This window comes from Myotis daubentonii, chromosome 20, assembly GCF_963259705.1.
Source record: "Myotis daubentonii chromosome 20, mMyoDau2.1, whole genome shotgun sequence".
In the NCBI taxonomy this organism is placed as follows: domain Eukaryota; kingdom Metazoa; phylum Chordata; class Mammalia; order Chiroptera; family Vespertilionidae; genus Myotis; species Myotis daubentonii.
The window spans coordinates 1,189,995-1,203,195 of record NC_081859.1 but is presented as its reverse complement, the minus strand read 5'-3'; the positions used below and the strand labels follow the sequence as shown (position 1 = coordinate 1,203,195).

Genomic DNA, 13,201 nt, shown 5'->3' with positions numbered 1-13,201 from the left:
TTAGGTTAAGGTTCACAGGAAAACCTTCACTTGGGCCAGTTAACAGTCCCTGGGGACAGAGATTTATCACAAATTACTCAATGTCATAGTTTTTAAATTGTTAAACCGTGGGCTGTATCGTCCTGCTTTGTAGGAGTTCGTGTTGCGTTGCATTTTTTACTGCTGTTGTCTTTGGGACTCTTCAAATTCCTGCAAGAGTTAAGCACAAAGGCCGTTTTAAATTGGGCAGATCTTGTGTTTTCTTTCTAAATTTGAACACATGTTGGGCCAGGAGCCTTGGGAGTATGGGCGCCTGCACGTTGCGGTCTGATCGGCTGATGAAATCTTTAAGAATTCCATCGTGACCACTCGGTGACGCAACCTAATCCATTGAGCAAGTCTGCCCGTCATTTGAACAGAGGCTGTTCCAGGAACCTCGTAATCCCTTTTTAATATAGAAAGAGGAGAGCTCGGGGATTAGTACCTGTTCCAGACGCTCTTTCCTCTCTGAATCACGCTGGGTTCATTCCAGAGAGGATTAGTAGGAGTCAAAAAACCATTGTCAGCCCTAGGGCCTACTGGGTAACCTGTTTGTACATCAAGGAAGCTCTAGGGTTCAGTGAGGATGGAGGGAACTGTCCCCCGGGGTTCTGAGCAAGCCCCGATACGCTCATCACAAAGGAACAGCACCCATCACCTCTCTGCTCCAGGAGATCCCACCCGGCTGGTGCGGCTCAGTGGTTTGAGCGTCGACCTATGAACCAGAAGGTCACGGTTCGATTCCCGGTCAGGGCACAGGCCCAGGTTGCGGGCTCCGTCCCCAGTAGGGGGCGTGTGGGAGGCAGCCAATCGAGATTCCCTCTCATCATGGATGTTTCTATCTTCCTCTCAGAAATGAATCCTATATAATAAAAGCCCAGCGACCATAACGGCGTAACGACCAGATGGACCAGTCACTATGAGGCGCATTGACCACCTCTCGGTCCCTCCCCCCATCCCGCAGGCTCTGTATAGCCAACGGGAACCACAGGGAGCCGGGGTGGGTGGCGGCGGGGCGGGACTGGGGACTGGCGAGCGGACAGAAGATGGCCCTGATTGCAGGCTAGGCCTAGGGACCCTACCTGTGCACCATTTCATGCACTGGGCCTCTAGCACAAACACATTTTAAACAAAACAAACAAAGAGTGGTCATTGTGGTCCAGCCCCAGGCTCTCTCCTCCGCATGGTCAGCGGTTCCGTGAAGGCTCCATTTAAACGTTCGGCTTCCACCCGGGGCCTCCCAGCTTGTGAGGCTGCGTGTCAGTAGCCCCGTTTCCGCCCGTTTCCCTAGACGGCTCAGATCTGTAGTCATCCGGCCCATTCCTGGAATGTGGCACCCGATACTCCGCGTCCTCACAGGCTCATCCGAAACCCTCCCTTCTCACCTGAGGACACCAGGGACTCAATGCTCCCATTGTGCCAAAGGTGCCCGCCCGGGGTAATTAGGAGGGTGCACCGCCCGCAGGGGGGCTGGGAGCGGGCAGCGTGGGGTGCCTGCTGTGCACCCTGCCTGTGCTCCCCGACTCTCCACTCTGCACAGGACACCTTGGGGGGGAGGGGGTTCACGGTCACAGAGTTCTCCCTTTTTATCTTCTCTTAAAATATATTTTTTTATTGAATTCAGAGAGGAAGGGAGCGGGAGAGAAACATCCATGATGAGAGAGAATCATGGACCGGCTGCCTCCTGCATGCCCCACACGGGATGGAGCCCACAACCCGGGCATGTGCCCTGACCGGGAATCGAACGGTGGCCTCCTGGCTCCTAGGTCGATACTCAACCACTGAGCCACGCCGGCCGAGCTGTAAATTGCTCCTTGTAAACATATCTAAATGGTAAACGCCTGCCTTCTACTTCCGGGCCATTCTGTGCAATGAGGCTGCACATGCCACACGCTGTAGCGGGTGACTGCACGGCAGGTCCTGGCGGGACGGGACACGACCGCTCACCTAATTATCCCTGGTCGGTTTCGGGCGGCGGCCCGGCGGGCAGGGTCACTCAGGGAGCCTCTCGGACAACAAAAGGGCCCTATCTCCCCGGAGTCGGCTTACTGGCGGCCGCCAGGACAGTCACCTTGAATGACCTGCCACCTCCCGTACCAGGCCTGCCTCCCTGTGAGCAAACGCCGTGTCCACTGCGGTCAGCAGGAAGCACAGAGGCGACAGAGGGGTGTCGGCGAGTGCCACCGGCGGCACAACCCAAGTGCAGCTCAGCCGGCCAAAGACGGCGGTATCTTTTTCTTAATTTATTGATTGATGCCAGAGAGGAAGGGCGAGGGAGTGAGAGAGAGAGAAACATCAGTGGTGAGAGAGAACCATGGATCGGCCGCCTCCTGCACGCCCCACAATGGGGACGGAGCCCACAACCCGGGCCTGTGCCCTGACCGGGAATCGAACCGTGACCTCCTGGTTCATCGGTCAATGCTCAGCCACTGAGCTGCTGTGACCAGGCAGGAATTTTTTTTTAATTCCATTTTATTGTTAAAAGTAGTATAGATGTCCCTTTCCCCCCCCCTTAGAAAATATAAATACATAAATAAAAAGAAGTATTTGTCTAAACCTCCCCCAATTTTTCTTTCCATTTTTATTTCATGTCCTCGTCCCGGTTCCCCGAACCGCGCGTCCTCATGTGCAGAACGTCCCCGAATCGGAGCGTCCGGGGGCGGCGCGTCACTTCTGCGCGCTGCTCTTGTCGTGCCTCCGGATGATGTCCATGAGGTTGGCACCCGTGACCAGCGGGTTCGGGGCCTGCCGGTCCCCCTGCTGCTCCCGCCGCTGCTGGTCGCGCAGGTACGGGGAGTTGAGCAGCTGCGGCGGCAGGAGGGAGCCCGTGGGCTTCACCCTCTTGGCCACGTCCCAGAAGAGCCGCTTGGAGTTGTTGTTGATGAAGGTGATGGCCGTGCCCTTCTGGCCGAGCCTCCCCACACGGCCGACCTGGAGCGGGAGGCAGAGGGGGGTTTCAGGATGGTCCCCGTGACACCCCAATGCCCCGAGGAAGGAGCGGAGGACCCGGGTGTGAAGACCCCGGGACGAACGGTTGTTCCGAGAGCAGCTGCTGGAACTGGTCTCTCAATATATTTGTGAAATCGCTCTAGTGGCTGCCACTGGCATATTTTTTTAAGAAATATCCCAGCCCTGGCTGGTGTGGCTCAGTGGATAGAGGGTCGGCCTGTGGACTGAAGGGTCCCGGGTTCGGAGATTCCCGGTCAGGGCACATGCCTGGGTTGCGGGCTCGATCCCCAGAATGGGGCGTGCAGGAAGCAGCCAATCCATGATTCTCTCTCATTGTGGATGTTTCTCTCCCTCCCTCCGTCTCCCTTCCGCTCTGAAATCAATAAAAATATATTGAAAAGAAACAGCCCAAACACCTATGTGTATATGCACACATAGGCACACATGTGCATGTGCATTTCTGCACCGTGAACTCAGGTGACCACTCCAAGGTGAGGGCTTACTCATTCGTGTTCCTTGTCCCTGTGTGCACGTGTGCTCCAAGGACGGAGACAGACAGAGGAGCACGGTCTGAGCCACCCTGACGGCGGGCGGCCATCGCGGTGTGACTGCGCTCTGCTCCGCGAGTAATGAACGCAGAGGACTGACCTTGGGACCAGAGGAAAGGTTCGGGCGTTCTAGCAGCACCCTCTGCTCAGGACGCAGAGCAGCTTCTTACCTATTTTATTTCATTTTCTTAAATATATTTTATTATTGATCTCAGAGAGGAAGGGAGAGGGAGAGAGAGAGAGAATCATGGATCAGCTGCCTCCTGCACGCCCCACACTGGGGATCGAGCCCGCAACCCGGGCACGTGCCCTGAGCAGGAATGGAACCGTGACCTCCTGGTTCAGAGGTCGGTGCTCAACCACTGAGCCACACCTGCTGGCGCCTCTTACATATTTTAAAATGTTAGAAAGATTCCCACACAACACGACTCCACGTCTGGAAGGAAATGAGCCTCGGTTATTTGAAAACGGCCTCCTGGGCCATCGTCAGCTCTCTGACAAGCAGGGGGCGGCGGGGGTGGGGGTGCTGCCGTGTCACTGAGCCCGAGCACCAGGCAGAGGACCGCGTCCGGCCTGCAGCCTCCTGGGCGCCCGGGGGGAGGTGGCCCCCAGGGGCCTCTGCGAGCACCGGAGAAAGGCCTCCTCGCAGGGCCGGTAAGTGACTCCGGAGAAGGAAGCCAGCAGCGCCGGGGAGATAACAGCTCAGAGGAGGCTCTGTGTCCGGCCGAAAGGAGAGCTGCCGGTCGGCGTCTCTGGCAGCAAAGGGGAGAGACGCACCTGAAAAGGGACAGACTAGAGCCACACGGATGTGAAGAGGAGATGAAGACAAGATTCCTCAAAAACAAACACGGTGAGGCTCCTGGTATTCCGGCCAGATGTGCCCGCGTAAAACAAAGCCTGCCTGCCCCTGCTTTTTCTGGTTCTAAAAGCCATTTAACCTGCTCACTGAAGAGAAGAAGAAATATAAAGGAGCCCTGGCCGGTGGTGCTCAGTGGGTAGAGCGTCGGCCTGCGGACTGAAGGGTCCCGGGTTCGATTCCCATCAGGGCACATGCCCAGGTTGTGGGCTTGATCCCCAGTAGGGGGTGTGCGGGAGGCAGCTGATCCATGATTCTCTCTCATCATGGATGTTTCCGTCTCTCTCTCCCTCTCTGAAATTAATAAAAATATATTAAAATTTTAAAAAGGAATACAAAGGAAATAAAAAAATATATAAAAAACAACTAAAAATGTAAATGGCATGGTAGGTCATCGTTTCTAGTTACTATGTAAGGCAGAGTTTTTTTGTGTGTGTTTTTTTAAAATATATTTTATTGAGTTTTTACAGAGAGGAAAGGAGAGAGATAGAGAGTTAGAAACATCGATGAGAGAGAAACATCGACCAGCTGCCTCCTGCACACTCCCCACTGGGGATGTGCCCGCAACCCATGTACATGCCCTTGACCGGAATCGAACCTGGGACCTTTCAGTCCGCAGGCCGATGCTCTATCCACTGAGCCAAACCGGTTTCGGCAAGGCAGAGTTTTTAAAACCAAGATTTCGTTTATAGGCATATTCATCTTAAAAGCAAAAAGAAACAAAAATCAAGTTTCCTGTCCATCACGGAACCTTTCTCTTACTCGTCGTTACACTGACAAGGGCTGTGCCCGAGGAAAGTCACGCGGTCACACGGAAACCCCCTCACCTGGTGCACGTACTCGTCCATGCTCGAGGGCATGTCGAAGTTCACGACCAGCCTGACGCTGACCAGGTCCAGCCCTCGTCCCAGGACGCCCGTGCTCACCACCACCTCATGGGCTCCGCCGAGCAAGCCCTTCCAGGAAAGCGAGAAAAAGCAACGTTCAGGGCAGCGGTCGCCAGCCGGTGGGCCGCGGACCGCTTTAGGGTTGGGGTCAGGGTTAGGGTTACACCGGTGGCCCCTGGGGTGCGAAAGGTTGGCGACCCCTGAGAACTGTGTCTCTTGGCGTTTCATAGACTTGAGGTCCTTTCCTTTTCCCGATACTTCCTGCAACATTTCTGCAGTATCTTTTCGGGAAGGAAACAGTGAACCGGGGGAAGTGGGTGTGGCCCAGGTTCCTTTCAGGGCTCCCCCAGCCCCCCACCACCGGGTTGTTCTCTATTCCTTTCCTCCGGCAGACCTTTCCCAGAGGTGACCCAGGCTCTGCCCCAGCCACGCTGACCTGATGACAGAAACGCTGGCTTCTGAATTAGGCACCTCGTTAGCGGACGATCCCTGGGGACCAGGCTGACCTGCTCCCCAAACACAAGTGCTGGCAGGAGGGACAGTCAGCTTCGGTCACTGCCTGCCTGGAGTTCTTAGTCGTTAAAAAAAAAGGTCTGCTTTAGCCCGGCCGGCGTGGCTCAGGGGTTGAGCGTCTACCTGTGAACCAGGAGGTCACAGTTCGATTCCCAGTCAGGGCACATGCCAGGGTTGGGGGCTCCATCCCCAATAGGGGGCGTGCAGGAGGCAGCCAATTGATCTCTCTCTCTCATCATTGCTATTTCTCTTCATCCCTCTCCCTTCCTTTCTGGCGGGTGTGGCTCAGTGGGTTGGAGCATCCCCTACGCCAAAAAGGTTACCGTTTGATTCCCGATCCGGGCAAAGGGCGCGTACGGAGGTTATGGGTTCCATCCCCAGTTCCATCCCAAGAGACAACAGATGGATGTTTCTCTCCCTTTTCTTCCCTCTTTATCTAAAATCAAGAAAAACATATCCTCGAGTGAGGATTTTTAAAAAAGGGTCCAGCCCTGACCGGTGTGGCTCAGTGGATGGAGCGTCAGCCTGCGGACTGAAGGGTCCCAGGTTCGATTCTGGTCAGGGGCACAGGCCCAGGTTGTGGGCTCGATCCCCAGTGGGGGGGGCGTGCAGGGGGCAGCCGATCCATGATTCTCTCTCATCGTTGCATGTTTCTATCTATAAATTCTCCCTTCCTCTCTGAAATCAATAAAAATCTATTTTTTTTAAAAAAATAAAGGGGTCTGCATTAAACACCAGCTGGTTATTCCAGTGTCTCTTGAAAATGAGGCAACACGGGTTTCGGGACCGAGATGAGACAGGGGGCCGCGCGTCGCACCTCCAGGATGCTCCTCCGCTCCGCCTGCGGCTTCTCCGAGTGCATGGACACGCTCCTCAGGCCCGTGACCTTCTGCACGGCCTCGCTCAGCAGGTCCGCCCCGAGCCTGCAGTCCACAAACACCAGCACGGGCGGCTGGAAGAGTTTCTTATCCTGGGGGGGAGGGTGGGGGGGGGGAGAACGCACGTGCAAGTTACTCGGGAACACCCGCCACGGGGAGTTCTCCTGCCGGCACCGGTGCCAGCTGGTTACCAGCAGGTTCAGACGCACCAGGAAGGAGGGACAAGGCATACCCTGTCGACACGAGTGTTTTATCTTTGAAATATGCACACACAGAAGCCAGAACAGCCTACGGCCCTTCTGCGCACAAATGACTTTTAAAAGTTGGGCGCGATGAGCGTGGCTGGAGTGTCTCGGTGGTCGAGCGTTGACCTCTGAACCAGGAGACGGGGGTTCGATTCCCGGTCAGGGCGCACGCCCGGGTTGTACACGTGACCCCCAGTGGGGGGCGTGCAGGAGGCAGCCGACCCGTGATTCTCTCTCATCGTGGATGTTTCCTTCTCTCTCTTTCTCCATCTCCCTTCCTCTCTGACATTAATAAAAATATATATATTTTTAAAAATTTCATGGATTCGCCCTGACCGGTTTGGCTCAGTGGCTAGAGCGTTGGCCTGCGGACTGAAGGGTCCCAGGTTCGATTTCGGTCAAGGGCATGTACCTTGGTTGCGGGCACATCTCCAGTGGGGGGTGTGCAGGAGGCAGCTGATCGATGTTTCTCTCTCATGGATGTTTCTAGCTCTCTATCTCTCTCCCTTCCTCCCTGTAAAAAAAATCAATAAAATAAAAAATAAAAATAAAAAATCATGGATTCTTACAGGATTCTGAGACAGGCAAAGCAATGTGTTAGCAGAAACCTAAGCCAGATGCCCCGAAAGCTACACCCGACACTCCTCCTCTTAAGACCGGCCCACGGGACGGGCGGACACGGCCCACGGGACGGGCTACCCGGCGTGGCTGCTCACGTTCAGGATCTCAAACAGCTTCTTCTTCTTGGCGGGCTCCTCCACCCACAGCACGATCTGCCGCACGTGGGGGCAGGGCCGGTTCTTCTCTCCGGCCGTGATCCGCACGGGGTCCCGCAGGAGCTGGCCCGCCAGCTGCTCGATGCTGGCGGGGATCGTGGCCGAGACCAGGACGGTCTGACAGTCGTGGGGGACGTGCTCCAGGACGTCCAGCACCTGCTGCTGAAAGCCCATCTTCAACATGGTGTCGGCCTGAAACAGCGTCGTTTTATTTTATTATTTCATATCTCGTTTATTGATGTCAGAGAGGAACGGAGAGGGAGAGAAACATCCGTGATGAGAGAGAATCGCGGATCGGCTGCCTCCTGCACGCCCCCGACTGGGCATCCAGCCTGCCACCCAGGCCTGTGCCCTGACCGGGAATCGAACTGTGACCTCCCGGTTCAGAGGTCGACGCTCAACCACTGAGCCACGCCGGTCGGGCTGAAACTTCATTTCCACATGAGCCCGATTTGACGTTAAACCCAGGGCCACCCAAGAAAAGACTCCGGTAACAAATGGAAAACCCTTACCCAGAAACAGCTGCCACCCTGTCCAAACAGGAAGGATCCCCTGGGAAAAAGACACATTTCTATGAAAGGAGACACTGTGTAACCATGTGACACAACTCGGACACAGTCACAGGTAAACAGAGCGGGAGGTGCGGGCGACAGTGCGCTGGTCTGTTTCCTGCCCATTGGAAACGGAGGCCTAGGGTTCGATTTCCTGCCCACGCCTCAGCTTAGCCGCGGTCCGCACGGGACGAGTTTAGGAAACGAGGCCAGCTGGGCCGGCGGCTCTGTTTGAACACAGACCTAGGAACCAGGAGGCCACGGTTCGATTCCCGGTCGGGGCACATGCCCGGGTTGCGGGCTCGATGCCCAGTGGGGAGCGTGCAGGAGGCAGCCGATCCATGATTCTCTCTCATCATGGACGCTTCCATCTCTCTCCCTCTCCCTTCCTCTCTGAGATCCATGAAAATACATGTAAAGAGAGAGCCCACCAACTACGGGCGCCACGCGACCCATGTCCCGGTCACTCACTTCATCTACAACCGCTATCTTCACGCCGCGGAGCTGGACGGAGCCCTGCTTCAGGATGTCCAGGAGGCGGCCCGGGGTCGCTATGACGACCTGGGTAAAAGGGGGAAAGCAAATAAAAAAATACACGTGAGGGGCCCGGCCGGTGTGGCTCAGTGGTTGGGCATCAACCCGTGTACCAAGAGGCCGCGGGTTCGATTCCAGGTCAGGGCGCACGGGCGGCGGTTCAACGAGCCGCCTGTGTGTGTGAGCGTCCGACCGTCACGGCGTGCAGCGCGCATCCATGAACATGCCCCTCCCCTTCCCCACAGGGAACCGACTTCAGAAACACCCACGCTGACTAGGCGAGCATGCAAAGGCCACCGAAGGTCACACACAAGGCTCTCTCCAGGAGGGAAACCCCCGGGCCACGTGGCCGTGGAAGGACGCCCCGCGGGCTGGGCCGCTCACCTTGACGTGCTGCCGCAGACGGTGCAGCTGGGGCGGCAAGGGAAGGCCCCCCACCAGCAGCGCGGTCTTCATGCGCGGCAGGCCCTTCATCAGCTCTTTGGCTTGTCTCTCTATCTGAATGGCCAGCTCTCTCGTTGGGGTGAGGATGAGCGCGGACGGACACGTGCCCTGCAAGGACGGAAAACAGACCTGGAGACACCAGCAGTCTATCCCTTCGGATAGGAACTAAATTCTTTAAAAAAATACATACGTGTGTGTGTGTGTGTGTGTGTGTGTGTGTGTGTAGACTAGAGGCCCGACACACGGAATGCGTGCAAGGAGCTCGGCCCTCGCAGCCCCAGCTGCCTCGCGGCCCCGCCCACTGGTCATTCCGGAAGGTCGTTCCACCGACGCCAGCAGGTCTAATTAGCGTATTAGCTCTTGATTACATAGGATTTTGCTAGAATTGCTGCTTTAACCATACAACATGATGTAGATAACTCAAGAGGAAAAGTATTACGTTTACCCCTATTTTACTCTTTTTTACTGTTCTTTGTTCCTCTCTGGTGGTCCCAGATTCTCTCTCTCACCGTTGCCTTTCTTTTTCGAGAACTTCCTTTAGCCATTCCTTCAGGACTGGCTGGCTGGTGACGAGTGCCTCTCGCTTTCCTTCTGAAAACGTCTTGGTTTCCTCATCGTTACAGAGAACGTCTCCACTGGGTATGTAATTCCAGTTTGGCCGTTCCTCCCTGGCAGCACTTGAACAATAGCATGGCCTCCATTATTTCTAATCGGCAGAAATCTGCTGTCATTGTTTGGTGTTCTATAGGTAAAAGTGTCATCTCTCTCTGGTGGCGATATATATATATATCGATATAAAAAAATTTTTAATCCTCACCTGAGGATATTTTTTCATTGATTTTCAGAGAGAGGGGAAGAGGGAAAGACAGAGAGAAATATCTACATGAGAGAAACACATCAATTGGTTGCCTCCTGCACACCCACCGACCAGGGCCCAGGCCAGGAAGGAGCCTGTAACTGAGGTACGTGGCCTGGAATTGAACCTGGGACCCTTCAGTCCACAGGCCGGCGCTCTATCCACTGAGCCAAACCGGCGAGGGCTTAAATATATATAATTTTTTTTAATTGATTTCAGAGAGGAAGAGTTCAACAATTCTCTCTCATCATTGAAGTTTCTATCTCTCTCTCCCTCTCCCTCTCCCTTCCTCTCTGAAACCAACAAATATATATATATATTTTTAAAAATCCCCTCAAGTTACATTTCTCAGACACACGCCTCAACGCTGAAGATTCAGGGTCGATTTGCAACTTGAAGCCAGGTGAGCGCGGAGGTGGGTGGACGCCTCCCGTGTTCCGGGCGAACTTGAACTCACCTCGAGCAGAGCGCGCATGATGACGGGCAGGAGGAAGGCAGCCGTCTTCCCGGAGCCCGTGTCCGCGCTGGCCAGGATGTCCCGCCCCAGGAGGCCCACGGGAGTCATCTGCATCTGGATGGGGGTGGGCACCTCGTAGCCGGCCGCCGTCAGGTTGAGGCTCAGGGTCTCGGGGAAGGCGCAGTGCTCGAAGCCCACGATGGGCCTGGCGACAGCCCGCCCCTGGACGCAGATGCCCAGCTGGTGTCTGAGGTTCTCGACCTGGTCCTCCCCGAGGCTGGCGATGAAGGGGTGCTCCTGGTAGACGTAGGGCGGGCCGCTGAGCGCCGACCTCTCTTCCTTTTCCTTCACCTGCAGGAGATGTTTCGCTTTGCACTCCAAGCTGCACACGTCTTCGTCCGTCTCGTCGCAGATGTACTCGCCGTAACGGCCGCAGACGACGCACTCGGGCTCCCCGGGCTCCGCCGCGCGCTGCAGTTTCGAAAAGGACTTGACAGGCTCGTCGGAGGGAAGGCTGTCCCGGGCGCCCGGCTCGGGCCCCGCCTGTGGCCTGTGGGCAGCTGCGGCGTCTCCTGTAGGGACGGCGCCCGCCGGGGGCCCACTCCCCTCATCCCACCGCACCACGTCGGCTTCTGGTCTCGCTTTCTTGGCCACGCAGCCTTGGCCTCCGTCGGGGGCGTTCCTCTTGACTTTGAGAGACCTCGGGACAAACATCCTTCGATCTTCTGTGGAGGAAATCATACAGTGAGGTTTACTGTCAACACAATGAAGTGCCCAGGACAGAGTAGCAGGTGGTCATCCTGGAATCAGCCTGGTGTCCCCGGGTTTTGCCTCAAAGGATTAGAGAAAGTATCAAGACGCTAGCTATGCAGAGCTTTTCTTCCATTCGCCAGCTTTCTCTGATGAAAAGACAGCATCCTTTCCCCCACATGCATGTACACACACGTACACGTGTGCACACAAATGCGCATACCAACACACGTGCGTGTTCATAGATGCACACACATATACACACATGCACACACACCAACAGACACACATGCACACACACCAAGAGAGATACACATGCACACATTTATACATGCAGCGACAGATGAAAACACATACCAACACAGACACACATACCAACAGACATACATGCACATATTTATACATGCAGACACAGGCATGCACGCATACCAACAGAGAGACATGCATGTACTTATACGTGCACATAACGTACACCCATACACACACTTATACATACACAGAGACACATGGACACACATACCCACACACACCAACAGAGACAGACATGCAGACACAGGGAGACACACGCAGCCCGTGCACACAGCCGACTCCTGCTTCCTGTCCACCTGCGCTCGGAAACAGCAGACATCACACACCTTCAGGAGGACATTCTATTGCATTTTCACAAACGGGGGGGTGGGGGGTGGGGGGACACCTCACGAATGGGAATCTTCACGGTCAAAACCGCCAAGCACAGCGGGAAATGCTACTTTGACCCAGAAAGTAACGAGCCGCGGAGCCGGGGCCCCGAGCACAGACCTGCGGGGTCCCGGGCAGGTGCGTGTCCCCCATAAACAAGAGCACATCCGAGGCTGGGTCTCTCCACAGGAGGCTCCCGGCAGCCCTGTGTCAGGGCCCAGGGTGCCCGCGGTCCCCAGGAGCGTCTGTGCCAATGACCATCCTATAGGCTCTTACACATTTTTCTCAAACGCAACTCTTGGGGCGAACGGCTCGAATCCAACAAAAAATGCAGCTGGGGGTCTGCAGTGACAATCTCCAGGCCCCGTGGAGCGCGGCTTTCCGGGGGCGCTAAACGCTGGGAATGCAGAGTCCAAGGGCGGCCCCCCTCGCCGCCGGCGCCCCCCGCCCCCGCCGCCTCCACCCTCCCCCTCTTCCCCCCGCCACCCCCCCAGCGCCCGGACTCAGCTCTCACCCGCGCCGCCGCCTCGTACCCAGGGCGCCTGCGCGTCCCGGCGGCCGGCACCCAGAGCGCCTGCGCGTCCGGGCGGCCCAGCACTCAGAGCGCCTGCGCGTCCCGCGGCCCAGCACTCAGAGCGCCTGCGCGTCCTGGCGCTGCAAGGAGACCGGGCGAGCAGAGAGCTTGCCTGGATGGGAGGGCGGGCCCGGCGGGCCCCTCCTACCGCCACGCCCTAGCGTCGGGGTCTAGAGAGTCGGAGGCCCGAGCCGCCAGCCCGCCGCGTCGCCCGCAGCTCCTCAAGCGCTGGGTCGGGCTTCCTGCCCACAGGCTCGGCTTCACCGCTGCTGGGAGGGGCGTGCGGAGCGCGGTCTACATCCCCGGGTTTTGGGAGGGGCCGCGCCCTAGAGCCTCGGGGAAGGCGGTGCCAAGGCGGGGGGCGGAGCTCTGGTGGGAGGGGCGTGGCTAGCTCCGGGGGCGGGGTTCCACGCGCTGTCCCCGCCCCTTCCCGGCTCCCCGGCTGGAGGGAAAGCCCGGAGCCGGATCTGGGCTGGGAGGCTGTCTCTGCAGGGAGGGGCGGGCGTGGGGATCCTCTTGGAAGAACTGACGTGATCGCGTGGGCCGGGGTTGGCGAAAAAGCATCGGCCGGTCCCGAAAGACGACGGAAGGGGCGGGGACCGGGATGGGGGGGGGGGGATCGCAGGACCCCGGCGGGCCTGGACGCGGGTTCTGCCGCTGGGGGCTGGCCAGCATGGCTCTAAAATT

The 13,201-nt window shown here is 56.9% G+C and overlaps 1 protein-coding gene across 6 annotated transcripts; it reads right to left on the bottom strand.

Annotated features, from left to right (window-relative positions):
* Window positions 1–2,246: 2,246 nt before the first annotated feature.
* On the bottom strand, window positions 2,247–12,848 carry DDX59 (DEAD-box helicase 59). 6 transcript variants are annotated; one of them, XM_059677857.1, is made up of 8 exons: window positions 12,638–12,844; window positions 10,513–11,239; window positions 9,140–9,307; window positions 8,693–8,782; window positions 7,611–7,862; window positions 6,589–6,741; window positions 5,199–5,327; window positions 2,247–2,949 (listed from the first exon to the last, which is right to left on the bottom strand). In XM_059677857.1, exons 2-8 carry the CDS (start codon window positions 11,224–11,226, stop codon window positions 2,686–2,688), a joined length of 1,770 nt encoding a protein of 589 aa, XP_059533840.1. In that variant the 5' UTR covers window positions 11,227–11,239; window positions 12,638–12,844; the 3' UTR covers window positions 2,247–2,685. The 6 variants fall into 6 exon arrangements, with proteins under 6 accessions (XP_059533840.1, XP_059533841.1, XP_059533843.1 ...); XM_059677858.1 differs by lacking the exon at window positions 12,638–12,844 and adding an exon at window positions 12,455–12,608 and having other exon boundaries at window positions 10,513–11,237; XM_059677860.1 differs by lacking the exon at window positions 12,638–12,844 and adding an exon at window positions 12,217–12,381 and having other exon boundaries at window positions 10,513–11,237.
* Between the last annotated feature and the right edge of the window lie 353 nt (window positions 12,849–13,201).